Source organism: Saccostrea echinata, unplaced genomic scaffold, assembly GCF_033153115.1.
Source record: "Saccostrea echinata isolate AGI-Se365-2 ecotype Australia unplaced genomic scaffold, CSIRO_AGI_Sech_v1 ptg000012l, whole genome shotgun sequence".
Lineage (NCBI taxonomy): Eukaryota > Metazoa > Mollusca > Bivalvia > Ostreida > Ostreidae > Saccostrea > Saccostrea echinata.
Window position 1 is genome coordinate 19,435,108 of NW_026889761.1, and position 24,369 is coordinate 19,459,476.

General features: G+C 31.6%; 1 protein-coding gene across 3 annotated transcripts in view; it reads right to left on the reverse strand.

Moving 5' to 3' along the window:
* Window positions 1-24,369, reverse strand: part of LOC133185493 (multimerin-2-like) — an 87,691-nt gene that overhangs the window by 41,445 nt on the left and 21,877 nt on the right. The window contains exons 1-2 of one of the 3 annotated variants that reach the window (XM_061320755.1): window positions 12,478-13,210; window positions 11,908-12,036 (exon numbers count right to left, since the gene is read on the reverse strand). In XM_061320755.1, coding sequence (XP_061176739.1) covers window positions 11,908-12,036; window positions 12,478-13,189 — 841 coding nt within the window. In that variant the 5' untranslated portion in view covers window positions 13,190-13,210. Of the gene's footprint in view, window positions 1-9,078; window positions 9,516-11,907; window positions 12,037-12,477; window positions 13,211-24,369 lie in introns of those variants that run through there. The other 2 variants (XM_061320756.1, XM_061320752.1) reach the window with 2 other exon arrangements.

The window sequence follows — 24,369 nt, forward strand, 5'->3', positions numbered from 1 at the left end:
TTCCACTTGTTCTTATAACGTCCAGACATCATAACTGCTCGCATGAAATTGGGCGCGGATCCAAATACTTTGTGCATATTTGTGCTTTACGTGTTATTCACCACTTCTCATTGGGTTTTTTTTTTAAATATATTTTTTTTTCATTGGACCAACAAATACTGTGCTTTGTCTGAAAACATCACAAATTTCCACTTGTTCTTATAACGTCCAATATTTCGTTCTTGACATGTTTGATATTGTCAAAATTTTACACAACACATGATGTCCAATTTAGCCCTTACTAAACAGTTCTAATAGATGTAATTAGGATATAAAGTCTTTCGACAACCTGTATTATATGTAATAACTCTCCACATGCTTCTCTGCTAAAAATAGGGCCATGCAACCTTTAATACAAACGGGGAAAAACTCTAGAACTTTGAGTGTGAACTTTGCTTCCATATAAATATAACCAATCATGGCTTTGCTGTTCTTGAGAAGAAGATTTTTACAGATTTTTCCTATGTATTCCTATGTAAAACTTTGATCCCCATTGTGGCCCCACCTAACACAGGGGTCATGATTTGAACAAATTTAAATCTACACTACCTTAGGATGCTTCCAAATAAGTATGACCAATCATGGCTTTGCTGTTCTTGAGAAGAAGATTTTATAGATTTTTCTTATGTATTTCTTTGTAAAACTTTGATCCCCAATTGTGGCCCCACCTTACCTCCCGGGGGGGGGGGGGGGTCATGATTTGTACAAATTTAATTCTACACTACCTCACAATGATTCCACATAAGTTTCATGTTTTCAAACACACTGGTTCTTGAGAAGAAGATCTTTAAATGGTCCCTCATTTGAACAAACTTGAAAAATGGCGATTCAAAATGGCGGACATCCAATTTTTCTAATTTTCTCTTAATGTCTTTCAAATAGGAGAAAGAATGTGTGAAAATCTCACTAAGTGTAATGCAAGTATAAAAATGATAAAAGAATGCTAACATTATTACTTTAATTCAGAAAATTTAGTCGTTTCTACACTTAATTCGAATTTTCTCTGATTTATATGTATATCGTTTTTATATTCTGCTTTGTTCAGAATTTTACATTTGCAAATATCCATACACTGCAGATTGAGGTTTTTTTCCCCTCTGCATCTCACTATTCTACAACTGAATGATGGTGAAGCTGTAATTTATAAGTCAAAATGGCGATTCAAAATGGTGGATATCCATTTTTTCTAATTATTCCTTAATGTCATTCAAATAGGAGAATGGATGTGTTAATATCTTACTGAGCGTAATGCAATTATGAAAATGATAATAGAACACTAATATTATCACTTTAATTCGGAAAATTTAGTCTTTTAAATTTGAAAGTTGTGTTAATTAGCTCAAAATGGCGAACGCTAGAATTACATAAAATAATCAGACTGCTTAATTCTGAGGCGTTTTGCAGAATATCAGAGGAAATTAATTACAGTTTACGTTTTTAAATTAATAAAATAATGTTTAAATATTCAATAAGACTTTGAGGATATTGTTGTTAATGACTTATAATTTTTATGACACTGATCTTTGTTTTATTACTTTTGTTATTAAGATAAGCTTTTGACTACATCTACGAAGAACTTTTACCTATTACCTATTTAACCATGCTTCTTAATATAAAAAGTTAATAATATTACACAATAATTGCTGTTTGGAGGACAATATGACAATAAAGCTACCCCAAGAGCAGTATTCCACGAGCCCATAGGCGAGTAAACATTGTAGTTCGAGGGTTGCTAAATTATCTCAGTTGTTGGAAATTTTCGATCTACTTTTAGTCCATGCAGTGTAGAAAAAAAATGTTTATGTGCATGTGGAAGGTCTAGTGCAACATAACTTAGTGTATGATTTTTAAAATGATAAACCACAACCATTCAGAGAGCTAGGAATTATTAAATCATATAAATTTGAATGTAATATACTATATATCAACATATTTATTAAGAATTTATCAAAACCAGTATACTATACGTAAACCATAAATATTCTTGATTGTCTAGCTCTGATTCTGCGTCCCTGCATTTGCATTTTGTTATTCATAGCCAACAAAAATCAACTGTATTTACAAATATTTAATGTTGTGAACGGATAATCTTGTATTGTTAGATTTAAATTTAAGCAACTGCAAAATTCCTTTTTTTTAAAGGAATATTGTATATGTTCAAAATCAAAATTGATAATCCAAACATACTTTTTTGTCATACTCGGATGGAATTCGGTGCAGATTGTTTTGAAATTTACAAAATCGGAGAGAGGAAACTGTTTGTGTTCAATCCCCCTCGATTCTTGATACAACCATACATTATCCTAACAAAGTAATGTGGATCAAGTTGCCTTGTAAAGTTCTTGGAGTGTTCAAGACAATTTTGTTGTCAAGAGAAGTGTTGACTAGATCAAAGTCAAGAATGGCTTCGGCCTATTGGTACGAAAACTTGTACGTGATAGAAATCACAAGGAATCTGCAGGTGCTCTTAGATCGCACAATTATTCAACTTTTTTCACCAAAAAATGCACACAATGTGATTCCAGATGATAAAGTTTGAGAATTGTCTTGCTAATGGATTTAACTTTCTACCGAAAAAGATAATAAATCTCTATGGTCACAAAAGAGAAAGCTACTTGTCTTATCAGAGATTTTTTTTTCCATTTTGCATAAGGTTTTGGAAAACAAAATAGTCTTTTAACATTTGAACAGAAATATGTTGCTCCTTGAGCTGTTGAGAAGACCGATATTCCGAAGGCTGACTGAACATATAGCATTTAAAGCTGGAATAAAGGATGTTGCGGGAAAATACTAAGCTCTTACAAGTGCTAATTTCAAAACTTGTGCAAAGGGTTCAATGAAGTCGGGCAAGATTTTTTCAGCTATATTTGATGGTGTGCTGAGGGATGTTGAAGCGGAAGTGCGAGTTGATAATGACAGCGAATCTGCAGTGATTTTAGGTTGACAGGGGTTCAGAGCTTTGGAACACGGTCAAATATGAGGAAAACAAGTCAAGTTTGTTTTAGCTATTTCCAGAAAAAAATGAAACTTTTCTAGTATTATTTTTTGTTTGATCATTAAATGGACTAATCAATATAATCAGCAACACTCCGAACAAAGGGACACCAAGAGAAATTCCTCTTCCTATTAACTTTGCTATACCTTGGGAAAAACAAATTACCCTGTCTCCTCCCACCACCCATTATGAAAAAAACATTTTTTTTTATTAAAAATAATGTAAGAATTACGCTCTCCATTCTTTTTATATGCATGTAAAGCAAGCACAATACCAGGCAGTACGTGTTATAAAGATAGGCAGATGTAGTGGTAACCTCATATTACTAAGTCCAATGAGATGGAATGGATGTTCTTGGTTGTTTGCTGCAAACTTATGAATGGGCCATTGCAGATATTTTTCCGAAATTCAAATTGTAACTTACAGCTGTACCATCATACAGTTGTAGAATAGTGAGATGCAGAGGGAAAAAACCCCAATCTGCAGTGTATGGATATTTGCAAATGTAAAATCCTGAACAAAGCTGAATATAGAAACAATAGACAAATATATCAGAGAAAATTCGAATTAAGTGTAGAAACGACTAAATTTTCTGAATTAAAGTAATGATATTAGCATTCTTTTATCATTTTATAGTTGCATTACACTCAGTGAGATATTCACACATTCTTTCTCCTATTTGAACGACATTAAGAGAAAATTAGAAAAATTGGATGTCCGCCATTTTGAATCGCCATTTTGACCTTTTTGACGCCATTTTCATGAAGGCCAGCATATTTTTTCGGTTTCAGCGTACTCGAAATAGGTTAAAAAAAACTATGCTGGACCAAATAATAATTATTTGCCGTTAGAAGTATTTTTTTCTATAAATCGGACCAGACTATAATATTTCTTACAGTTAAATTAAAGTACATGAACGCAATCTTCATCAAGTACAAACTGGACCAATATATTCCCTTCTATTTTATATCAAGGGTATATATTCATTACACTGCCGCCATTATACCTCTCCATTGTTTCATCCCGGTTAAACAAAATTATGCATAACTTAGATTATTTATTTTCATTAAACTGAACATCCAAAAATGTGTAAAATAAAAAAAAAATAAATTAAAAAAAACACAAAAAATGAATTTCATCGATTCTAAACTTCAAATTTGTGGTGCATATCACACATTTTTTTTTCATATCATTCGTAAACTTCATTATTTATGACAGCGTACTATCATGTCTCTTGCACGTAATTATAGAAAAAAATATTATTATTATTAAATAGTCATCTAATTATATCAAACAAGTTCAGCAGTTTCAATAATTTAATGTCCTTTGTTCTATTTTGCTGTAATTTGGTTATATTGAAATAAACGATCTTCATTTGTATTAGATTTATCAAAATTCAATTATTAAAAGATTATTGATAAATTAAAAATCAGGCTTTTTGACGTGATAGACAACTGATTTTTCAATAAAAATGGAACTCGTAAATTTACTTACCTTTTCATTGGTCATTTGCAAAATTATTTTGATAACAAACATTCTGATTGTACACACAAGTATTTTAATGTTGATAAAGAAAAGATGCACAAGTTTCTGATTGACGATTAATAATCTTTGTAGTTTCTGGAGATCCGGTCTTCCAACAATCTCTCGGAATTCCGTTGAGTAATAATTTCGTCCCGTTATTAGCAGACCTATTTTTGCATTCATATGAAGCAGAATTTATTCAAAAACTTTTATTGAAAGGCTACTGACAGATAAGTTGATGTTACAGGGATTTCAAAAACCTTATTTAAAGCCTTATTTCGTAAAATCTATGGTCGTTATTATGACCTTGTTAGTAAACATATCCACCCCTACTAATGTGTTCGGAACATTTTATTTTTCGGTGCTCTGCAAATTATAAAATCCGAGGAGTTCCCAGTAGCTCTCACAGTAGTTCTGGCGAGATCTAGAGAGAATTCAACGAGATAAGGTAAATTATTCAAGGAAATGTGGCAGTAATTAGCACGTGGAGACGTTGTAAACAGAAAAATTATCTTGTGTTTCATTTTTCATCACTGAATAATATCTGTAAAAATGTACTTCAATCTCTCTTGAATTCATTCAAACGTCAATAAGTATTCTTCATGACATTATTTTCTGCACTTACGCAGGTTTAATAAGGCAGTACCCAGATCATTTTTCGGCGAATTTAGACTTTTTCCGTAAAATGTAACATTGATAAATCGGAAAAGCCATTGATTTACTATTATTATCCATTGTATAAACGTCATTGAGTCTTAGGCTAAAAGAAGGACTCCACTAGGACGTCATCACTTGATGTCTATAAATAAAAAAAATCTGCCTTAACGAAAAAGAGAAGAAAGGTTCAACACTACTCCGGGGATACTTTTTTTTGTGAAAATAATTTTAAAAAAATCATCACTGGGCCATGAAAAGTGCTGCTAGAATATTCCAAAGTTCGCATGAAACCTTACCAAAATTTTCACATTTTGTACATATTATCAAGGAATTGTCATCAATTCATATTAACCACACGATTCTAGCAGCACTTTCCAAGTAATATAGAATACAAGCTTTCGATACAAACAAAATTTATGTTTCAAAGTATGCGGCGTAGTGTTGAACTTTTGAATCTTTGTTGTTAGAACGACAGAGGAAAACCTGATCTTGATTTCAAAACACTGCCTGTGTTCATTATAAGAAAATATAAGTATAAATCAGCGTATCTGATTTTTAATCTTTAATTCCTTATGAATCACACATGAAATTCACGGTATATGCTTTAAAACTCCCATTTCATATATTTGGTAACATGAATTCTCGTCACGTTTCATTTTTACTCGGCAAATATTTGATCAATAGTTATGACGTCATGGGTTTGGTATTTAACCCCCGTGACAAATACTAAGCTATATTAACCACCCCAAAACGATAAGATTTAGTATATATTATGTTTTTGAATGATTCCATTCACTTCTTGGACCTGAAATTTAAATATAGATATTAAGAAATCATTATATCTAAAGTTCACGTCATACAGCTTAGTATGACGTCATACTGTATAGGCAAGCAGGATATGTAGCCTTAACATACCGGCGTATGTATTAAAATTTATTTTTTGGACAAACAGGCTTGCATTGGAACTGGGACTATATCTTTTGGCGTTAAATTAGCAAATGAGCTACCAGTATGAGTTGAGTTGCATTGTGGGTTACGACGGATACTACAGGAATTTTACGTTAAAAAAAACAAGGCTATCGGAAAGGTACATACAAATTTTTTTCCCATGCATTTGCATGCATTTCCATGCTGTCCATTTTTATTCTATTATTTCCATGGTCACATTTACAAATTAATAAATAAATAAATAAATATAGGATCTCCCATGATTTGTAGTTGGATATGATTTTTATCCAACGAGTTGTGTGTTTTTTATCCCCGAGCCTTGGCGAGGTGATAAAAAACACACAACGAGTTGGATAAAAGTCATATCCAACTGCAAATCATAGGAGATTCTTTTTATCCCATGTTTAATACTTCACAACCAATGTTTTACACTGTTTTATATAGGACTCCACTTTATTTTACTTCATCACGCTAACGCAAAAACCATTGTGACGTCACAACTGTGGGTTATGAAAAAAATATCCGATAAGTCATATCCACGGGATAAAGGGGTAAACATGGGATAAACTTGGATATCTAGGTTTCTCAAAGTCATACTGTAAGGCGATTTTCGTCTGCATGTTCAATCTGTGAATACAGTTGTCAGGTGGGTTCCCTGACCAAAAAGCGCAGGTGATCATGGGTATTGTAATATGAAAAAAATTGTTGTTCATTTAACTGTTTCAATGCCTAAGGGATGGTGCTCGTTTTCCTTAACATTGAAGCGCTAGTGTTCTGAACGTGGCACAGACTAGAATTTTCATATGCATTTTCTAGTTAACAACGTAACAACAAATTACGAACGCCCGTGGCATCTTTCATATTTTCTCCTCTTTGTATTTTCTCATAAAAACATTTTTTTAAATTTTTTTTTGGCAAACCATTTAATATCGATCGTAGATTGAATTGAACCACGTGTTCGAAGTAAAAAAAAATTAAACATATAGGTGTCAAGTTAACTTTGCTATTCATTTAATGATTGATCAATTGTTGGTGGTAAGATACACTGTGCGCATAAATAACAATAGAGATATAAGGTAAACAAAGGTTTGTCATATACATTTTTTCTACCAGTATATCGGGCGAAAAATTAACACTACTAAGCTCCAATTTTTGCCGTAAATTATCACAAAAGCGAAGATTAATTAGGTAGATTGTGATTTTTTTTAAAATCCCACCCATTTCTGTTCAAAGTCTTGAAAATCCTTCAGAAAGGTCTGAATACACATTTTTATAGTACAAGTTTTTAAAAGAAACAGATTATAGTAATGTCCTGTTTTATAAAACCGGTTCTACCCTATAATCTTTGAATGGGTCAACCTACATCACGTGCCTTGATGTTGAATCAAAAACATTGGTAGGGGTGATATCTGTCATTGGGTCGTATTTTTGCTGACTTGTTTCATACCAATTGCTAGGCATTTGTTTTCATTCTGAAATTGACTACTGAATGTTCCGTTTACCTAATCAATACATAGGGCTCAAGGCGGGTTTGGACGGTTAACAGGAGATGCTTACTTTTCCTAGGCACCTGATCCAACCTCTGGAATTTCCAGGAGTCTGTATTATATGCCCTCTTCACAGATTTGTATTCTTTTTTTTATTTTTTTTGTGATTGATCACTATTCGTTATCTTTACATTTTTCATGCTTATGTAAGGGATCTTGAGTGATATCAATATCGCTATTTCAGACATCCAAAATTAATGCAGCATTAAGACATAATGGTTCTTTCTATAACTGTCAAAAAAACCTATCAAAACACGTTTGATATTTTTTTTACAACCAACCACTTTAGTTTCATGTAATTGAAGGTTTATTTTAGATTGATTCGCTACAAAGTGTGGTTATCAAATATTAATGTCAGGGATTTTAGAAGCCCTGGTAGAAAGAAACTTTGTTATCACATTCAAAATCTTTATAACAATCTCTTCTTCTCGACCTTCTTATTTGGATTCTTTTTTATCGAATCTTTAGTTTTCCATGCAAAATTTTAAAATGTATCTGTTCTCTTATTCTTTGGAGTGTTATGGAAATTACATGCTATATAAGTACTGTAATTCTGTTATGAAAATGTTATTTACCCTGTTTTCACTTGCCAATTTTCTCTATTCTTAGCCTTGCAAAAAACATTTTAATTATTTTCACCCAAATTTTGATCCTCACTGGCTTTTTTATTATGTCCCATTTATAATCTTAGATTTTTTTCACATGGTCGCTGGTTACTTTTTTTCTACACACATACACGTATCTTTAAAAGACTCAAGAAGAATATTTAAATTTGTGCATTTTTTATAAAGCAAAATTAGGTTAATAATATATAAAACCTATCACATATATTACTAAAGATATGTTTTGAATATAAAACATTTTCATTTTACACATACTCATAATATAGATAGTTAATACATGGAGTAATATATAGTTTGTGGTTCAAAAATGACAAACAAGGTAGCTTTTAGGAGTTATTTGTTTGAATTGTCGACGGATTTTTCCGTTATTTCCCGATCATGACAAGGAGCACACGGCGGGTGAGACCGATCGGCAGGGGATGCTTACTCCTCCATGGCACCTGATCCCACCTCCGATGTTTTGGAGGTCTGGGTTTGCTCTGCTTCTATTTTGTATTGTTTAATGGACTTGTGAGCTTGAATACTGTTTGTTATCTCCATATATTTCTTTTAAAACATTTTCACACATACATTGACAAGAAATTATACTTGTAAGCAAAAATTATTTTCTTCCAGTAATGGATAGAAATGTTCTTTCCAATTTTTTTTATTAAATTAAATATATTTCTAACATATATAGGTCGATATGTAAACAATCTTTAAGCAAATAAAGATAAAAATATTTCATGTATATGTAGACAGCACAGAATACATATTAAGGGTTCGGTGAACACTATAAGTAATGGATTTATTATATATATGATGATAAGAGAAAACCGGAGAAAGTGGTAATAGGACCATCAGTATAATAACCTGTACCAGAGTAATGTCTGACCCACACTGCGTCTCCTTTCTGAATTGTAAGCACCACCATATTGGGACCCGCCTCATAATTATCACTGTAGGCCATAGTTCTAACTTTTGTTGATCCATTCAATACAATGTCTACATACATTGTTTGTGAACTATAACTTTGAACATTCACAAAGAAGACGTACGTTCCGCCAATAGGAGCAGTAAATATTCCGTTACTCGGGTTGTATCCATTTTCTTCATTAGTGATAACAGAAGGAAAAACAAGCGTTCCACCGCTCCAAGAAGTATCAGAAGACGTCATTGTGGCAGAAAAAACTACCTTCTTTCCTACAAATGTCATTTTCAAAAGTTTAAGATTTAAAATCCAACATATTGAAATATTGAAATAAAAAAGAGTATTCTCTGGAATATATATATATATATATATATATATATATATATATATATATATATATATATATATATATATATATATATATATATATATATATATATATATATACTTGATTATTTATAACCAATGTTAAAATGTTATTGTCATCTCCCTCGGGAGATGACACATTAAGTTCGTTTTCCGGAAGTGAAGTCCTAGTGTAAGCTGCCATTGCATCGATAAGCTGGTGGTCTGGCAAATGACCTGACGATGACACGATTTCTAAATATAGAGATGTAAACAAAACTGAGCGTTCTGCCTTATTATTACAAAATGGTCCATCTTAAAGTAAAACTACACAGGGTTCATTAGGATAATAGAGGTTAGACTGCTGGGGTGGTGGTCTTCAAAATACACATAAACATTGTATCTAGGTTATTGCGTAAAAAGTTTTCCTATTTCCCTTGGACCATCAAAGAATGGAATGATAGTCTCGGCGAATACACCTGACACCTTTAGGTCTCAGGTGATCATCTTCTAACCATAAGTAAGAAATATTATTAATATTAACCTTTCAAAGTTTTAATTTTTGGTCATATCATGCGCACCAAATTTGCCATAATAATCAGCTTGTTGATTGTGGGCAATACTTGGCAGAAGCAGAAACGATGGTCAGCGCGCGGGGATCAAAATACACAAAACGTGGCATATTGAATGTATAAGCCAAGGCGTGGATCCAAGATTTACTGACGAAAGAAAACAGTGAAAACATTCACGTTAAATGCGTATATGTAATGGCAAATACTTAACTTTTATATGTACTTACTGCCGTATATGAAAAATAAAACAGAACTTATTCAAAAAAATAAATTTCGAAGAAAAGAAATTTTACCTAAAAGCACAATTTAAGCAGAAACATAAATTAATGTCTCTGATTTAAGTAGCTCAGTGCTGCAGGCATTGGAATAAAAATAGTAAAGAATCATTTGAGTATTTTCTCGGATATCTTCACTATTCTTTTTTTCTTTAAAATTACTCCTGCGGAAAAGTTTTAGGAAAAACACAATTTTCTTGACATGGCTCAGGTTTTTTAAGGATTAATAAATAAAGCAACTTATCAATTTAATTCTTTATGCAATTCTAATTTGCATTTTTTTGTTAATGGAAAAAAGTTAAAAAAAAAAAAAATCACTCCTCGTATTCTTGAAATAAAGCCAAAATTATAAAATGTGTCTCGTGAAACAGCGTATAAAATCGATGTTGGTAGATTGAGGTTCTTTTCAGTGTGCCAATACTTAATTTTAAATGGTAACTTTTCAATTTTATAACCTTTCTATGCATGCTATTTTCCCACAAGCGTATACGTGTACATGTACTTATATTATATAAACACAATATAGCGTTAACACATGAATCTGCATATTGGCAGCAGAAGGATATGATGCAGGAGTGTCTCAATGTTTTCCTTGATATTCCCAGTGGTTCGATAGCCAAGTCACTTCAGAGGATACGTTTAAAATAAGGAAAATCTTTGGAAATTATAAGTGAGGTTCGGATTAATTTAAGTTAGCGCTTTAAAACTGCTTTGCTGTTGTAGTAGGCGACTACAAACTAAAGTCAAAAGAAACGCTAAGGTTTTATCCATCTTCATACGGAACAATTGTTTTATATCTAATTTTTACGAATATTACTCAGTGGTTAGATTTTTTTTACAGACATTGTACAAAAAATATTCAAAATGAATAAAGCATATTTACAACAAGTAAAATAATATAGGCATGTAGCAACAGGAGGGTCGTCCCCCTTCCATGTTTTTCCCAAACTTTAAAAATATTCATTCAAAGGCGCGTCCTTGCCCCATCTTCCATCTTTTGTTGCAGTATGGTACGTCAAATCATCCCATGGGAATGTACTATAATATAAAATATGTTTGTTGGAAAAGTTTTAATCCTCCCTTTCAAGAAATGAAAATGTGGAGTTTGGACAGCCCCTTTTTCCCCTTGTCAAAGATTGTTCAGATAAGTCGTCGATTCCCCCCCCCTTTTTTTTTCAAAAGCGATACTACTGCATGTAATAGCTGAAAAAATAATGTAACATTCCACTGTTTATTCTGTGACATTCATGAAGCCAAAGAGATGACATTTATGGCTTTCTGGAAAGCCAAACTTGTTACATGGTTAATTCGATTTAGACATGTCCCATGCGCTCTGAATGGTTCAGATTTTCGTACTAATGAGATGTAAATTTCCTAATGTATATAGTCTGCTAAAAATAGTTTTAATCTCAAATCCTGAATATATATTTTTAAACTCATCTCTCATATTATGTTTCTTTTAATTCTGTTACCAAATATGTTGTTCGTCAAATTCATTCGGAACACCTCGAGAGACGACACTGTGGAAGACAGCTGCAGTTGGTCATACTTAGATTGCTTCACTTCCGCCATCAGCTCGTCTAATGTTTTATTGATGTCGACTAAAATACAAATATGTTAAACTGTTGAACGTAAATAAAAAGCAATCTGAAGGAATTGGGTCCTTAAGTTGTGCTTTCTCGATCCCATCAAATTCGAGATAACGAGATTATATATTTATATATAAAATGGAACTTTTTATTGATAAAATATACATGAGATTAATATTTACAATGATTACATTAGTGTTACGTTTATTACACAGCTTTACATTACAAGCAACAACAGACAGTACCTTGAATTCCTTCAAGGAACAACATAAAGTTTATCGGTAAAGTTCTATGATTTTTTTATGTTTTATTTGCACCCATATTCGTGTTTTAAATGTACTACCGGTATATTGCAACCAGATTCTTGGATATTTTTTTTCATGACGCATGAAATTTTCCTTAAGAAAATTTATTCAAAGTAAAAAGAAGAAAAAAAGAAAGAAAGAAACTTACCGGATATAGTAGTTTGGATAGAACTTCGAAAGTTTTCGAGATCAGACATTGATTTTACCATTGTTTTATTTGTTGTCATTATATCATTACTCAGGTTCTCCACGGAAGTGTTCAATCTTAAAGATAATTGTTCATATTTTTCCTGTATCATTACAGGAATGCTTTCGTCTATTTTCGAAGTGTGTTTATTCAAGTCTAGAAGAGTGACTGACAGGTAACGAACTTCTACTTTAAGATCCGCCAGTAACGCACTAGTGTTTGTCTCAAAATGCTGTCTTTTCTCGTCCAATTGTTCTACTGCCTGTTGAATGTGTTCATCAATTTTGGTAAAATTTTCTGCAACAGCTTGGAAGTTTTCCTCATAATGTCTGTTTTCAAGTTCAAGTCTTTGGTTCTTTCTTTTCAGTTTATCAACCTCCTCTTTTAAAGCGTTAATTTCTAAGTCTGTATTTTGCTGTGAAGATTTTAGTGTCTCCATACTTCCTTTTAGATCGAGCATGTCCTTCATTAATGCGTGTACGTTCTTTACCAGGGACATTCTAATGATTGTTTCTTGGTTCAGTAATTGCCGGAAAACGTCCATATTTTTAGCGTCCAGATCACTGGTGTCCAGTAGATTTGTACTGTTGTCGCTGTTATCCGTGAGAACAGAGAATCCAAAGGATCCTATTAGAAAAGTAAACATTAAGGGGTACACCAGCTTTTGATTCATCTTGAAAATCAAAAATGGAATAAATATATGAGCAACTCTAGCTTTATAAATATTCTTATATGAAATTTTACCTTTTCTGCTGCATTACATGCGCAGGATCATAGTTCCTTACACATGTTATATGACTGAGGCAAAATAGCCAATCAGTGTTTTGGTTGTTTTGATACTAGTTACATTCGTAATGTTTGAGCTAACAGTCATATTTTCCCCAAGAGTGAAATCAAATAAAAATGAAGTACTGTTATATAAGTTTATGTCAATATAATAGTATATACGATATTTTTTTTTACTTTCTTTACTCGTGTTAGTTTTTTTTTTTTTTTTTTACTTTCTTTTATTTTTGAGGTAAGAATTTGGAACAAACATAATTCAAGCTTTGAATAATTTTAAGAGTGAACATCTAATATGTTTCTTATTGATCTTACAATTATCATCACATTTTATATAAACTGATAGATATCTTTCTATTTATACACAACACAAATAGCTTATGTGTCATCAGAGATATTTTTTACTTTTTTAGAAGTAGATTTAGATGAATTATATATATAAACATATTCGCACATTTGATGCAGTGACGAGAACGTTTGCTCTAGAGTCGCGGAGTACGGAGTTGATTCAGAATTATCTTCTGACACAAATGGCACTGGCTTAAAGAGCCTGAGCTGGACAATATCTATTATCACAAACAGTTTGTATTCCGCAGTTGAAGTTAATTTAAGTCAATGTTTTTTTGAAATCATTGACAGTTTCTTTCTCTTTAAAAATGGAACTCATAAATTTACCTATTTTGCCATTGGTAATATGAAAAATTATTTTCTTAAAAGAAGTCTGATTGTACACATAAGTACTCCGAAGTCGATATTAAAAACATGCTTGAATTTCTTGTTGACAATTTATCTATTTAGCTTCTGAAGCTCAAGTCTTCCAACAATCTGTCGAAATTCATCGTTATCAATTGCGACCCCTTATTAGCAGACTCCTTTTATTTTCATATGAACAGAATTTATTAAAAAACTTATACATTAGAAGAAGAAAACATTTGTTTCCTAGTACGCTGATTCGATATACATGTAACCCTTTGAACTCGAAAGAATCTGACAGATATGTTTCTTTTTTGGACTACAAATTTTACTGCAAAAAACTTTGATGGAAACCTAAGAACAAAACTTTTTGATAAACGTGATGACTTCAACTTTTCTATCGTCAACTTCCCTTATTTATGTAGCAATATATCATTAACTTCAGAGTTTAAGTCTCCCATTTGATTCGGTACGCAAGAGCATGCTATTAGTACAAACAATTTCTAAAACGAGTTAAGCTTGAAAACGTGAATAACAAGTCAACAGACTCATTTAAAGTCACCATTTCGCAAATTTTATAGCGGCTCCGACCAGCAAAGTCAGTTTAAGGTGAATGTTGACCTGATTTTTGTCCATTTTGAGTTTCTTATTTCCAGTTTTTAAAATAAATAACATTAAATCAATTCCGTCTGTAAAATAAATATTCAGAATACAGCTATATTTCAATAAATATCACATGTGCAAATGATAAGAAAACACAATTAGTGACAATCTTCATCTTTCGATAGGACATTGAAAAAAGATCAGTAATTTTCAAGTAAGACCATTTATCAAAGTTTCCTATAATGTTTTGATTGTATATTTAAAAGAACAACAATATAAAAAAATGTTTACACAAAAAAACAAAAAACAAAAGAAGCTTTATGGGCAATTAATAATTGTAGACGATTTCCCTAAATTTATAGATCTCGGTACATGTAACAGCAACTTTAAATCATTAAAAAATTAACAATTTTCATAATAGACTCTACGACCAATCAAAACTCATTCCATAAAATAATACATATAATAAAACTATTGTGCTTGAATTTGGCCGAAAATAAGAAAAAAAATTGATCTGGAAGACGCCATGCAAGCCATTGGCTAAAAGATTCACCTAAGTCATATTGGCTCTGCTGATAAAGAGAAAATTTTTAATTCTCCTGAATATGCCCAATTAAATAAGCTGACTATATATTGTGGCCCCACCCCACCCAGTGGGGCAATGACTTAAACAAACTTAAATCTGCACTAGTCTACATGAGGATGCTTGCATATTAATTTGATTTATCATCCTCGGGTAAATCTTGACAAAAACTTTCTATTAATTCTTTTCTTATTTATTCCAAAATTAACAGTTTAAAGTCCTTCCGGCATATGGGGACCTGATTCAAATCTCTTGATCTTCACTTAATGATTCTCCATATTAATACGATATTAGATTCCTTCTGTTGTTGACAAAAAGGTTTTAATTTTTTTCTTTTATATATATATATATATATATATATATATATATATATATATATATATATATATATATATATATATATATATATATATATATATATATATATATATATATTCCTTAGTAAAAAAAGAGTCTCTTATTGTGACCCCATCTCAGTCCCAGGGGTCATGATTTGAATAAATTTGATTCTGCATTACTTCAGGGTCCTTACATATTACTGTCATTAATAATAGCTCCGCTGTTCTTGAGGTAGCAATTTTTAAATATTTTTTGCTATGAAATCCAGGGGTAAAATATATATTCTCTTTTATGGCTCAGTCCTTCCCATAGTGGTCCTGATTTGAACAAATGTGATCCTGATATTATATGTGTTACATTTAAGGTTTGCAATTAAGAAATTCAAAACTATCTAGAACAGTTAAGAATTTCTCAAACACATGCATATTAATAATCATGCCCCCGCTTTTGTTTACAAAAAAACCTTAATTTCCAGTTGTTGACCCACCCTACCCCAGGGAAAGCGATTCGAATTAATATGAGTACCTGGTATATACAACTAATCATGGCCTCCATATTCTTTAGAAGATTTTCTTATATATTCCAATATAAAACTTTGAGGCCACACTCTATATCCGGGGGCCATAATTAGATTCAAATTGAATCTATGAATCTACACCATGTCAGAAAGCTATCTTTTAAGTTTCGTCTTTTCTGACCCCGTGGTTCTTTAGAAGAAGACTTTAAAAGATTTCATCAATTTTTTTTTTACGAATTCTTCTATATCTCCCCTTGAATGAGGACGCGGTCCTTCAAGCAAACAAATTTGAATCCTTTTTACCCAAGAATACTTTGTGACAAGTTTGATTGAAATTGGTCTGGTGGTACTAAGGAAGAAGACGAAAAGGTGAAAGTTTACAGACAACTCACGACAGACGACAGACAAGGGGGAATAAATGCCTGGGCTTTCCTTTGAAATATATTTTGAATTATACTGTGTACATTTCATATATACATATCGATGGGATTGCCCATTATTCATTCTCATGAAAAAAACAACAAATACAAACCAATCAAAGAATGTTTTCTAAAAATATAGACTATAAATCGAAAAATTTTAGATATGATCAACAAAAGGGAGTGAGATGCTACACATACTTTAGAAGCTTAAAGATACAAATATGTTTTTAAAGCACTTTAATTTTTTTTCTGATTTTTATTAAACTGTTATTTAATTTTCAAGAAAATATATTCTGTAGATTGAAAGTTTCTTTGTACGCATATTCAGTCAAGATCTACCTCAAGTTGAGATTTAAAATGCTTACGATTGTGGAACTCCATTTCAATGCTACTTAGATAAATTTATAAATTATACTTTTTTATGAATTTATATGAATTACATTGCTGTTATAAATCTCTTTTATCTTAAAAGCGAATATTTATATATATTTATTTACACATGCATTTATTTTATTTTTTACAATACAATCGAATGAACTGGACAAACAGTTATATTTGTATTAAAGGGGAAAATAAATCATCTACGAATGGAGGTTTGAAACAGCGCAAAAATATTCGTTTAAAATTTTAATTTATTATGAAAAGTCAGTTAAAGCTAGGTTTTGCCAAGGAAATATTTATTAAAACAGCGCTCGTAAATTTCAGGAAGTTAAAATGAAATATGAAACAATTGTCTGAATTAATTGGGACTATATCAGTTTAGAAAACAATTAAAGGAAATAAAAAGAAGGGAATTGTATACTGTAGGAAGAAAAGAAACAATGAAATAAGATCTTGTTATACAGAGGGCACCTGTCAGATCTCAACAATCTCATCTTTATTTAATATTACATAACATTACTGGAAAATTTAAAACTAAGAAGGAAATATTTTAATATAACATGGAAAAAATTGAAAAGGCTTAAATATGTATTACTCAGTAAAGCAATCTAAACATAAAAAGGAAATAATCTAACATTACATGATGAAATGAAACACTTCAACATATTCTTTCAACGTTGTTATTTCAGAGAACTTGAATCATATATATTTATTTTAAATAGCGCAATTTTTACTTTCGCTTTTCCTAACTAGGAAATTCCATATCCATCGCTGAAAGTAATCGGGATATGTCTCTCCCGAGACATAATATATTTATGATTATAAGATATAATTATGGAAAGCCGTAGGTCATATATAATACAAAATGTATTTATAAATATTGTTGATAATTCCCATAACTGGATAGGCAGTACAAATGATGGAAGAAATAAATCCTTCCCAGGTTTGAAAGATTAACAGCCTAAAAAATAGTCGTTTGAAAGAAAATTTGATTAGGAAAATAAGTTAAAACCATGTCTTGTCTGGGAAATATTTAAAACAGATTTATGAAGAGAGGATTATCCCAAATTAAATGAAATTAGATATGATACAAATATCTCAGTAAAGTTTGCCGGTATCAGATTAGATAGCCATCACAGGTAGCATTCACAACATAAGAGATATATGGAAAGAAACACGGTATAAGGCCCTTTTAGGTCTTCATTTTGAACTATACTTACATCACCAATAATTGTGTGTCCAGCTGGACTGTAGTTGAAAGAAGAGGAAGAACGAGAACACTTAGGAAGAATTTGTTTTAGATGGTCAGTGTGTTTTTAGCAGCATTACACCATGATGTATTATAATTTTTAAACACATATGATAATTTTGATGACAGTTTAGTACCTTGTGATCAACAAGTTTTGCCCAGAGAGAAATCATTTCAATTTAACAATAAAAGATAAAGAGTGTCTACCAAATTCTCCATATACCATAAAATTTAGTGTGGAAGACCTCGGGTTTGGTATATTGTATAGTCATAACACCAAATTTTCTGTTTTAATAATAAAAAAAAGAAAATATGTTTAGAAAAATTTAGATGAAGTCTTTCAACAAAGAGCGATATTACTTAAACCCCATACTTCAAAACCATATAAAAGAATTAAAACATATTTAATTTAAAATCGATTGTCAGATTAGGTTTCCACATTTTTCAAGAACACCATACATTGTTTTTGTAGCTTTCTCATACATTTCCTTAATATTCAAATTGAAAAATACGCTTTTACAAAATGTTACTCCTAAATATTCAAAATTTCCAACAATTTCCAACGGAACCCTTCAAAATTAAATTAAATATTAGTACTGATTTTACCTTTACCAAATATAGCAATTTTTGTTTAAGTACTATTAAGGATTCTCTCTACACCGCACCCTAATTTTTACGGATATTTTTGAGTAGTTGAACTGACCCACCATTTGACATAAAATAGAAGTAATTGATGTTTGCACTGTATGACATAATTTGAAATAAATCCAAGTATTATAAATATTTTATTAGGCCAAGAAAACGTAGCTATTATATTTGCATGTATTTACTCCATTTGAGCAAGCAAAAGCGATTTTCTTTATCAATACTACATTGTCTTTTAAGTTTTTCCTGGATAAAAAAGGAACGCTCCCTATGATAAAAATGAATTAGTTAATTTCAAGATATCCTCTTTTACGCTATATAATTTCCCAAAGTCCAAAAATATATTTCATCAGTGATAGACCTTAACCTTCAAGTGCAATTTTTATGAGTATTCAGAGAATATCTCAAGCTGATACTGGAGATCTTCAGGGGATTCCGATAATAAAATGGTGTCACCTGCATAAAGTAAAACATAAAGCCGTAGATATATACATGTATAAAGTTAATCTTCAATTTTCTCAGATAGATTTTTCAGGTCTTTTACATTTTTGTCGAACAAAAATTCTTCAAAATCATTCAAAAACAGTGCAAATAAAAATGGTGATAAATATTCACTTTGTCTTACTCCAACAGTACATGAAAACATTTTGGATGATGCTCCATTAACTACTACTCATATACATATTGGCTATAACTTTAAAACATACATATGTCATGTATATTAATTAATAACCTATTCGCCAGACTGAGACACAGGCTTTCTCAAAATCAATGAAAACACAGTACAACTTCTTTTTATATAATTTAAATAATTCAATAAGTGTGTATGATGAAAAATATGATCCAGAGTAAAGGTCTTTTTAAACACCAGTTTTGTTCTCTAAGATAAGTTGGGCTCTGTCAGCATAATCATTTAGTCTCTCGTTGATAATGGCAGTAAAAAGAAATCCCCAACAACTTATGAATGTAACTGGTCTTTTATTCTTGGGATTAGAACTATCATTTTTATTTATATATATTGGGATTATATCGCCATAAGTTCACCATATCGCCATAAGTCCACGGTGTAGAATTGTTCTAGATTCAAATATTCTATTGAATAAGTCAACATACAAACTCAATAAAAAATCAGATATACTCTTCATGTACTAATTTATAATTCTGTTATCGCCACTAGATTTGTTATTTTTCAATAACTTCATACTTTTAAAAAATTCATCATGTGTAAATTGATTGTTTAATATAGTGATTCAACGGCATATTAGATATTAAAAGAAGTTCACCCTCTGTTAAAATATGGTTCTCATTTGATTCATTGAATTGCATATCAATTGCTACCCTCTTTATAAAAATTATAAAGGTCGTTTAAGTCAAACATTATTGCTTGTTTTTGTTTATATTTAAAATTTTCCAGTGTTCTTTAGGATTTGAAGTACATAAAGGACTGTTTCTCTTTCTGTTCTTTGTTTAGCAATTACAAGCTTAATTTCTGTTAATATGACTTTCCTTTTTCATACAGGTTTGTTTTAAAAATAGTACCGCCAATTTTATTTAATACATGTACAATCTCTTTGCACTTCTATAGTTTTGCCTGGCACATTTGCAATCAGCTTTAAACCTTTGTTTATTAACTTTACAATATTTGAGTTCTTTACAATTTATGCATATGATTTTATTGCCAAGTACTTCCTTAGAAAATTTTCTACAAAAATTACCAACTTTACATTATTATCAATAAATTCCAAATTAGTATCTTCACCAGTGCAATTTTTTTATATCATATTTTATTACCTGCATATGGGGTTTATGTCTCACAATTGATTCGATACACAAGAGCATGTTCTACGTATGCACAATTTCTAAAACGAGACAAGCAAGTTGATGAAACAAGAATATAAAAAGTCTCATTTAAAGTTATCATTTTGCAAGTTTTATGGTCGATACAATATGCCCTTGTCAGCGAATACAATCTATCATTAAGACAAATGCTGACTGGTGTTCTTCATACTAATTATTAGGCCGTTATTTACACACTGAATTGCTTACATATTATTCCGGGGGTATTTCCCGATCATGACAAGGAGCACACGGCTGGGAATGCTTACTCCTCCATGGTACCTGATCCCACCTCTGATGTTTTAGAGGTCTTTGTTTACTCTGCGTCTGATTTGTATTGTTTGAATGGACTTAAGAGCTTGAATACTGTTCGTTATCTCCATACTTCATTGAAGAGCTTGAACCACATTCACATTTTTTCAACAGAGTTTTGTTAGTTCAATTTTTTTTTTCAAAATTCCAACTTTTAGAGGCTACAAAAAAAGAGCAGAAGGCTGATGTTCTTAACTTTATCATTATTAAACATCAATATAACTTCAACAAGATTATGCACATCTGAAAAGAAGTGTTCGAAATGGCAAAATCTTGATAATCTTACAAATATTTATAAAATCAATATTGGCTTTGCATTATGCAATAATCCTCAACACTTGTATTTTTACACTTGAATTCTCCATTGATATCACTTCTTGATCTACCATTGAGTATAAAAATATTGCACAGTTTACAAACATCTAGGACTTTTTTTCATATTGATTAATAACTTTATCCTTTGATTTCCTCTCTACTGAAAAATCATATTTTCCCAATTGTTTTACATCAACGTACATCAGTTACAGGATTTACAATTTCTGAATATTTTAAAAATATATTAAAATCATCTATGTTACTCATTATTTTTACCTGCTATTTCAACCCACAATACATTCTAGCATTTGTTATTAATAACAGTTGTATGTTTAGCTAGCGTATCTCGAATATAGACTATAATACCACCAGATTTTCGAACTGCTAAATTTTACCTATATTTACTGAATGCCATGAAATTGGAAATATAGATGATGTCCGATTCATCAATTTTTGTTTACTGTATACAGGGAAATTTTCGCCCTCGTTTTATTTTCGCCCCTTTCACCCTCGTCACAATTGGGCGAATTTAAAACGGAGCGAATTCAAAGAAAATGGCATTATTTCTTAAACAGAACTGTGTTTGGGCGAATTCAAAACGGGGCAAAATCATTTGCAGTTGTAAAAGGGTGAAAATAAGACGGGGCGAAAAAAACCCTGTATTCAGTATTTTGAACTTACAGGCCCCTGATTACTATATTTTAAGGGGATTGCAGCTGTATACAGGCTTCGATTAGGTACCATTTTTTCTTTAGGCGGTGCTTCTGGTGGATAAACCCGAACACAATCAATGAAGAGTTTTTCTGCAACCATCGCCACTCTTTTGTTTTGTCTTTTTTGTGTGTTTATAAAGTGAGTATAGGAGCTTCCTTTGATCGTTAATATTTTTTGGAAACTGTTCATCAACCCCGAATGGATTCTGAAATAGTCTAGTGGGCGCCGCTCTTCGTACACTTTTTATGTTCTTTATACAACACAAATTACACAATAATTGGGCGGTGTCGGTCTTGAGTTTTCTGCCCCTGTGAAACTGGATTTCCTCCGCAATTTCCATTTCATTCTTGACAAAGTTTTTCAAAACTGTTGCTGTATTGTCTACTTGAGCCCCTGGAATTCCATCAAAATTAGTGTATCACATTGCACATCTGTTGGTCCAAGTGTCGCTCATTTAGGTCAAATAAATCGTTTTTCACGGTCTGGAGCTCTGGTATTACAGTCAAGTTCTCTTCTCTGATGGCCTCCGATTTTTTCTGATCTGGACAATTGATTCCCTAATTTTTATAATTTCACTTCGCTTATCATCATACTGCTTGCTTAAAAAATTCAGACCTTCATCACTGTCACTTATTTTTGATTTCATTTCCTTTAGTTTATTCAGTATGGAGTATATGGAGATAACGAACAGTATTCAAGCTCAAAAGTCATTTAAACATTATAAAATAGGAGCAGAGCAAACACAGACCTCCCAAACATCAGAGGTGGGATCAGGTATCATGGAGGAGTGAGCCTCTACCGACCGGTCACACCCGCCGTGTGCTCCTTGTCATGATCGGGAAATAACGGGAAAATCCGTGGACAATTCACTGTGTAAATAATGGACTAACAATCAGTATGAAAAACGTCAGTCAGCATTTGACTCAATGATAAATTGTATTTGCTGACAAGGTCATTGTATCGACCATGGAACTTACCAAATGGTGACTTTAAACGAGACTGCTGATATTCTTGTTTTATCAACTTGTTTGTCAATAATTTACCTCGTTTTAGAAATTGTACATACGTAGAGCATGCTCTTGCGTATCGAATCAACTGAGATATATAAACCCCGTATACAGGTGTTGAAAGTATATTGCTGCATAAGTAAGGGAAGTTGACGATTGAAAAGTTAAAGCCATCACGTTTATAATAAAGCTTGGTTGTTAGATTACCATTAACGTCTTTTTCAAGTAAAATATCCAAATATAAAACATATGTGTCAGACTCTGTGGTATCTTCCATCTCAAGCTCAACGGGATATATCGTATCGACATAAGAATGGAAATAACATTGTTAATTGACAATACGTCGTCGATAAATCTAAATGTCGAGTTGAAGGCCACAGCAAGTGTTTCTTCTTTTCAGGTATAAGATTTTGGACACATTCTGCTTCATATGAATACAAAAAAGGTCTGCTAATAACGAGGCGCAATTGGTACCCATGGGAATTCCAATAGATTGTTGGAAGGCCTGGTCTCCAAAAACCACATATTGTCAATCAGAGGCATTTTGTTCTTCAGACCTGCTAAATTCATTGAATTAACTTAAACTTTATTTCAATTCCATGGCGTGCCCCTATCTATAAACGAACAATGTAATACCATCGACCCGATGACTGCAGTCACTCGTCTCATTGACAACCCTATCTTCAGAAATAATTGTAAAAAATACTAATGTTTTTTTAAAATTTAGTTTGCATTGCCCAAACAATTTTTATCAATATATTTAATTTTTAAATAGAATATAAAACATGACGTTCTGAGATCATTTATCAGCCAACTATTATTATAAATTACTTTATTAAATACAAAGTTTTAAACTTCTTAGATTTAAAGTTATTTCAAAAAATATTGAAACAAGTATGTAGTTGCTAAAAAAAAATACATCTATGACTACTTGGACAGAAGCCACTGTGAAAATGCACGAAATACGAATATTGTTCTACGTACATCTAATTTTTAAGCAATCGAGTTGCATGCCTGACAAATCTTCACAGAATTGGATATGGCCGCATATTTTTATTCTCTATTCTCGTCAAAGACTATGTATTGGCTTCAGATGCTAGTATTTTTAAAATCAATAAATGAAATCCTTGACTGCGTGTATTTTACTGCGTTAATGTCTATACGGGTCATTTTTCAACAGGGTTTACTATTTTATGCTTTTCTTTACAACCTGTTATGTTCTTAAGAACCTCTTCATTACACGCTATATCTGTTATCCTTCTCAAGCTTAGTACAAGCATATCGAGAACGTATTACCCCAACTTTTTTCCGAGCATAATACTTTATAAAGAGTAAAGTAAAAAGTCTTTATTCTTTGCTGATAATGAATCAAATGTTCCTAAAAAATCTAGTTTTGTACTTTTTGATCTGATATGACTATCAAAGATTGTTTTCGACTGAATTTTGAATCAAAT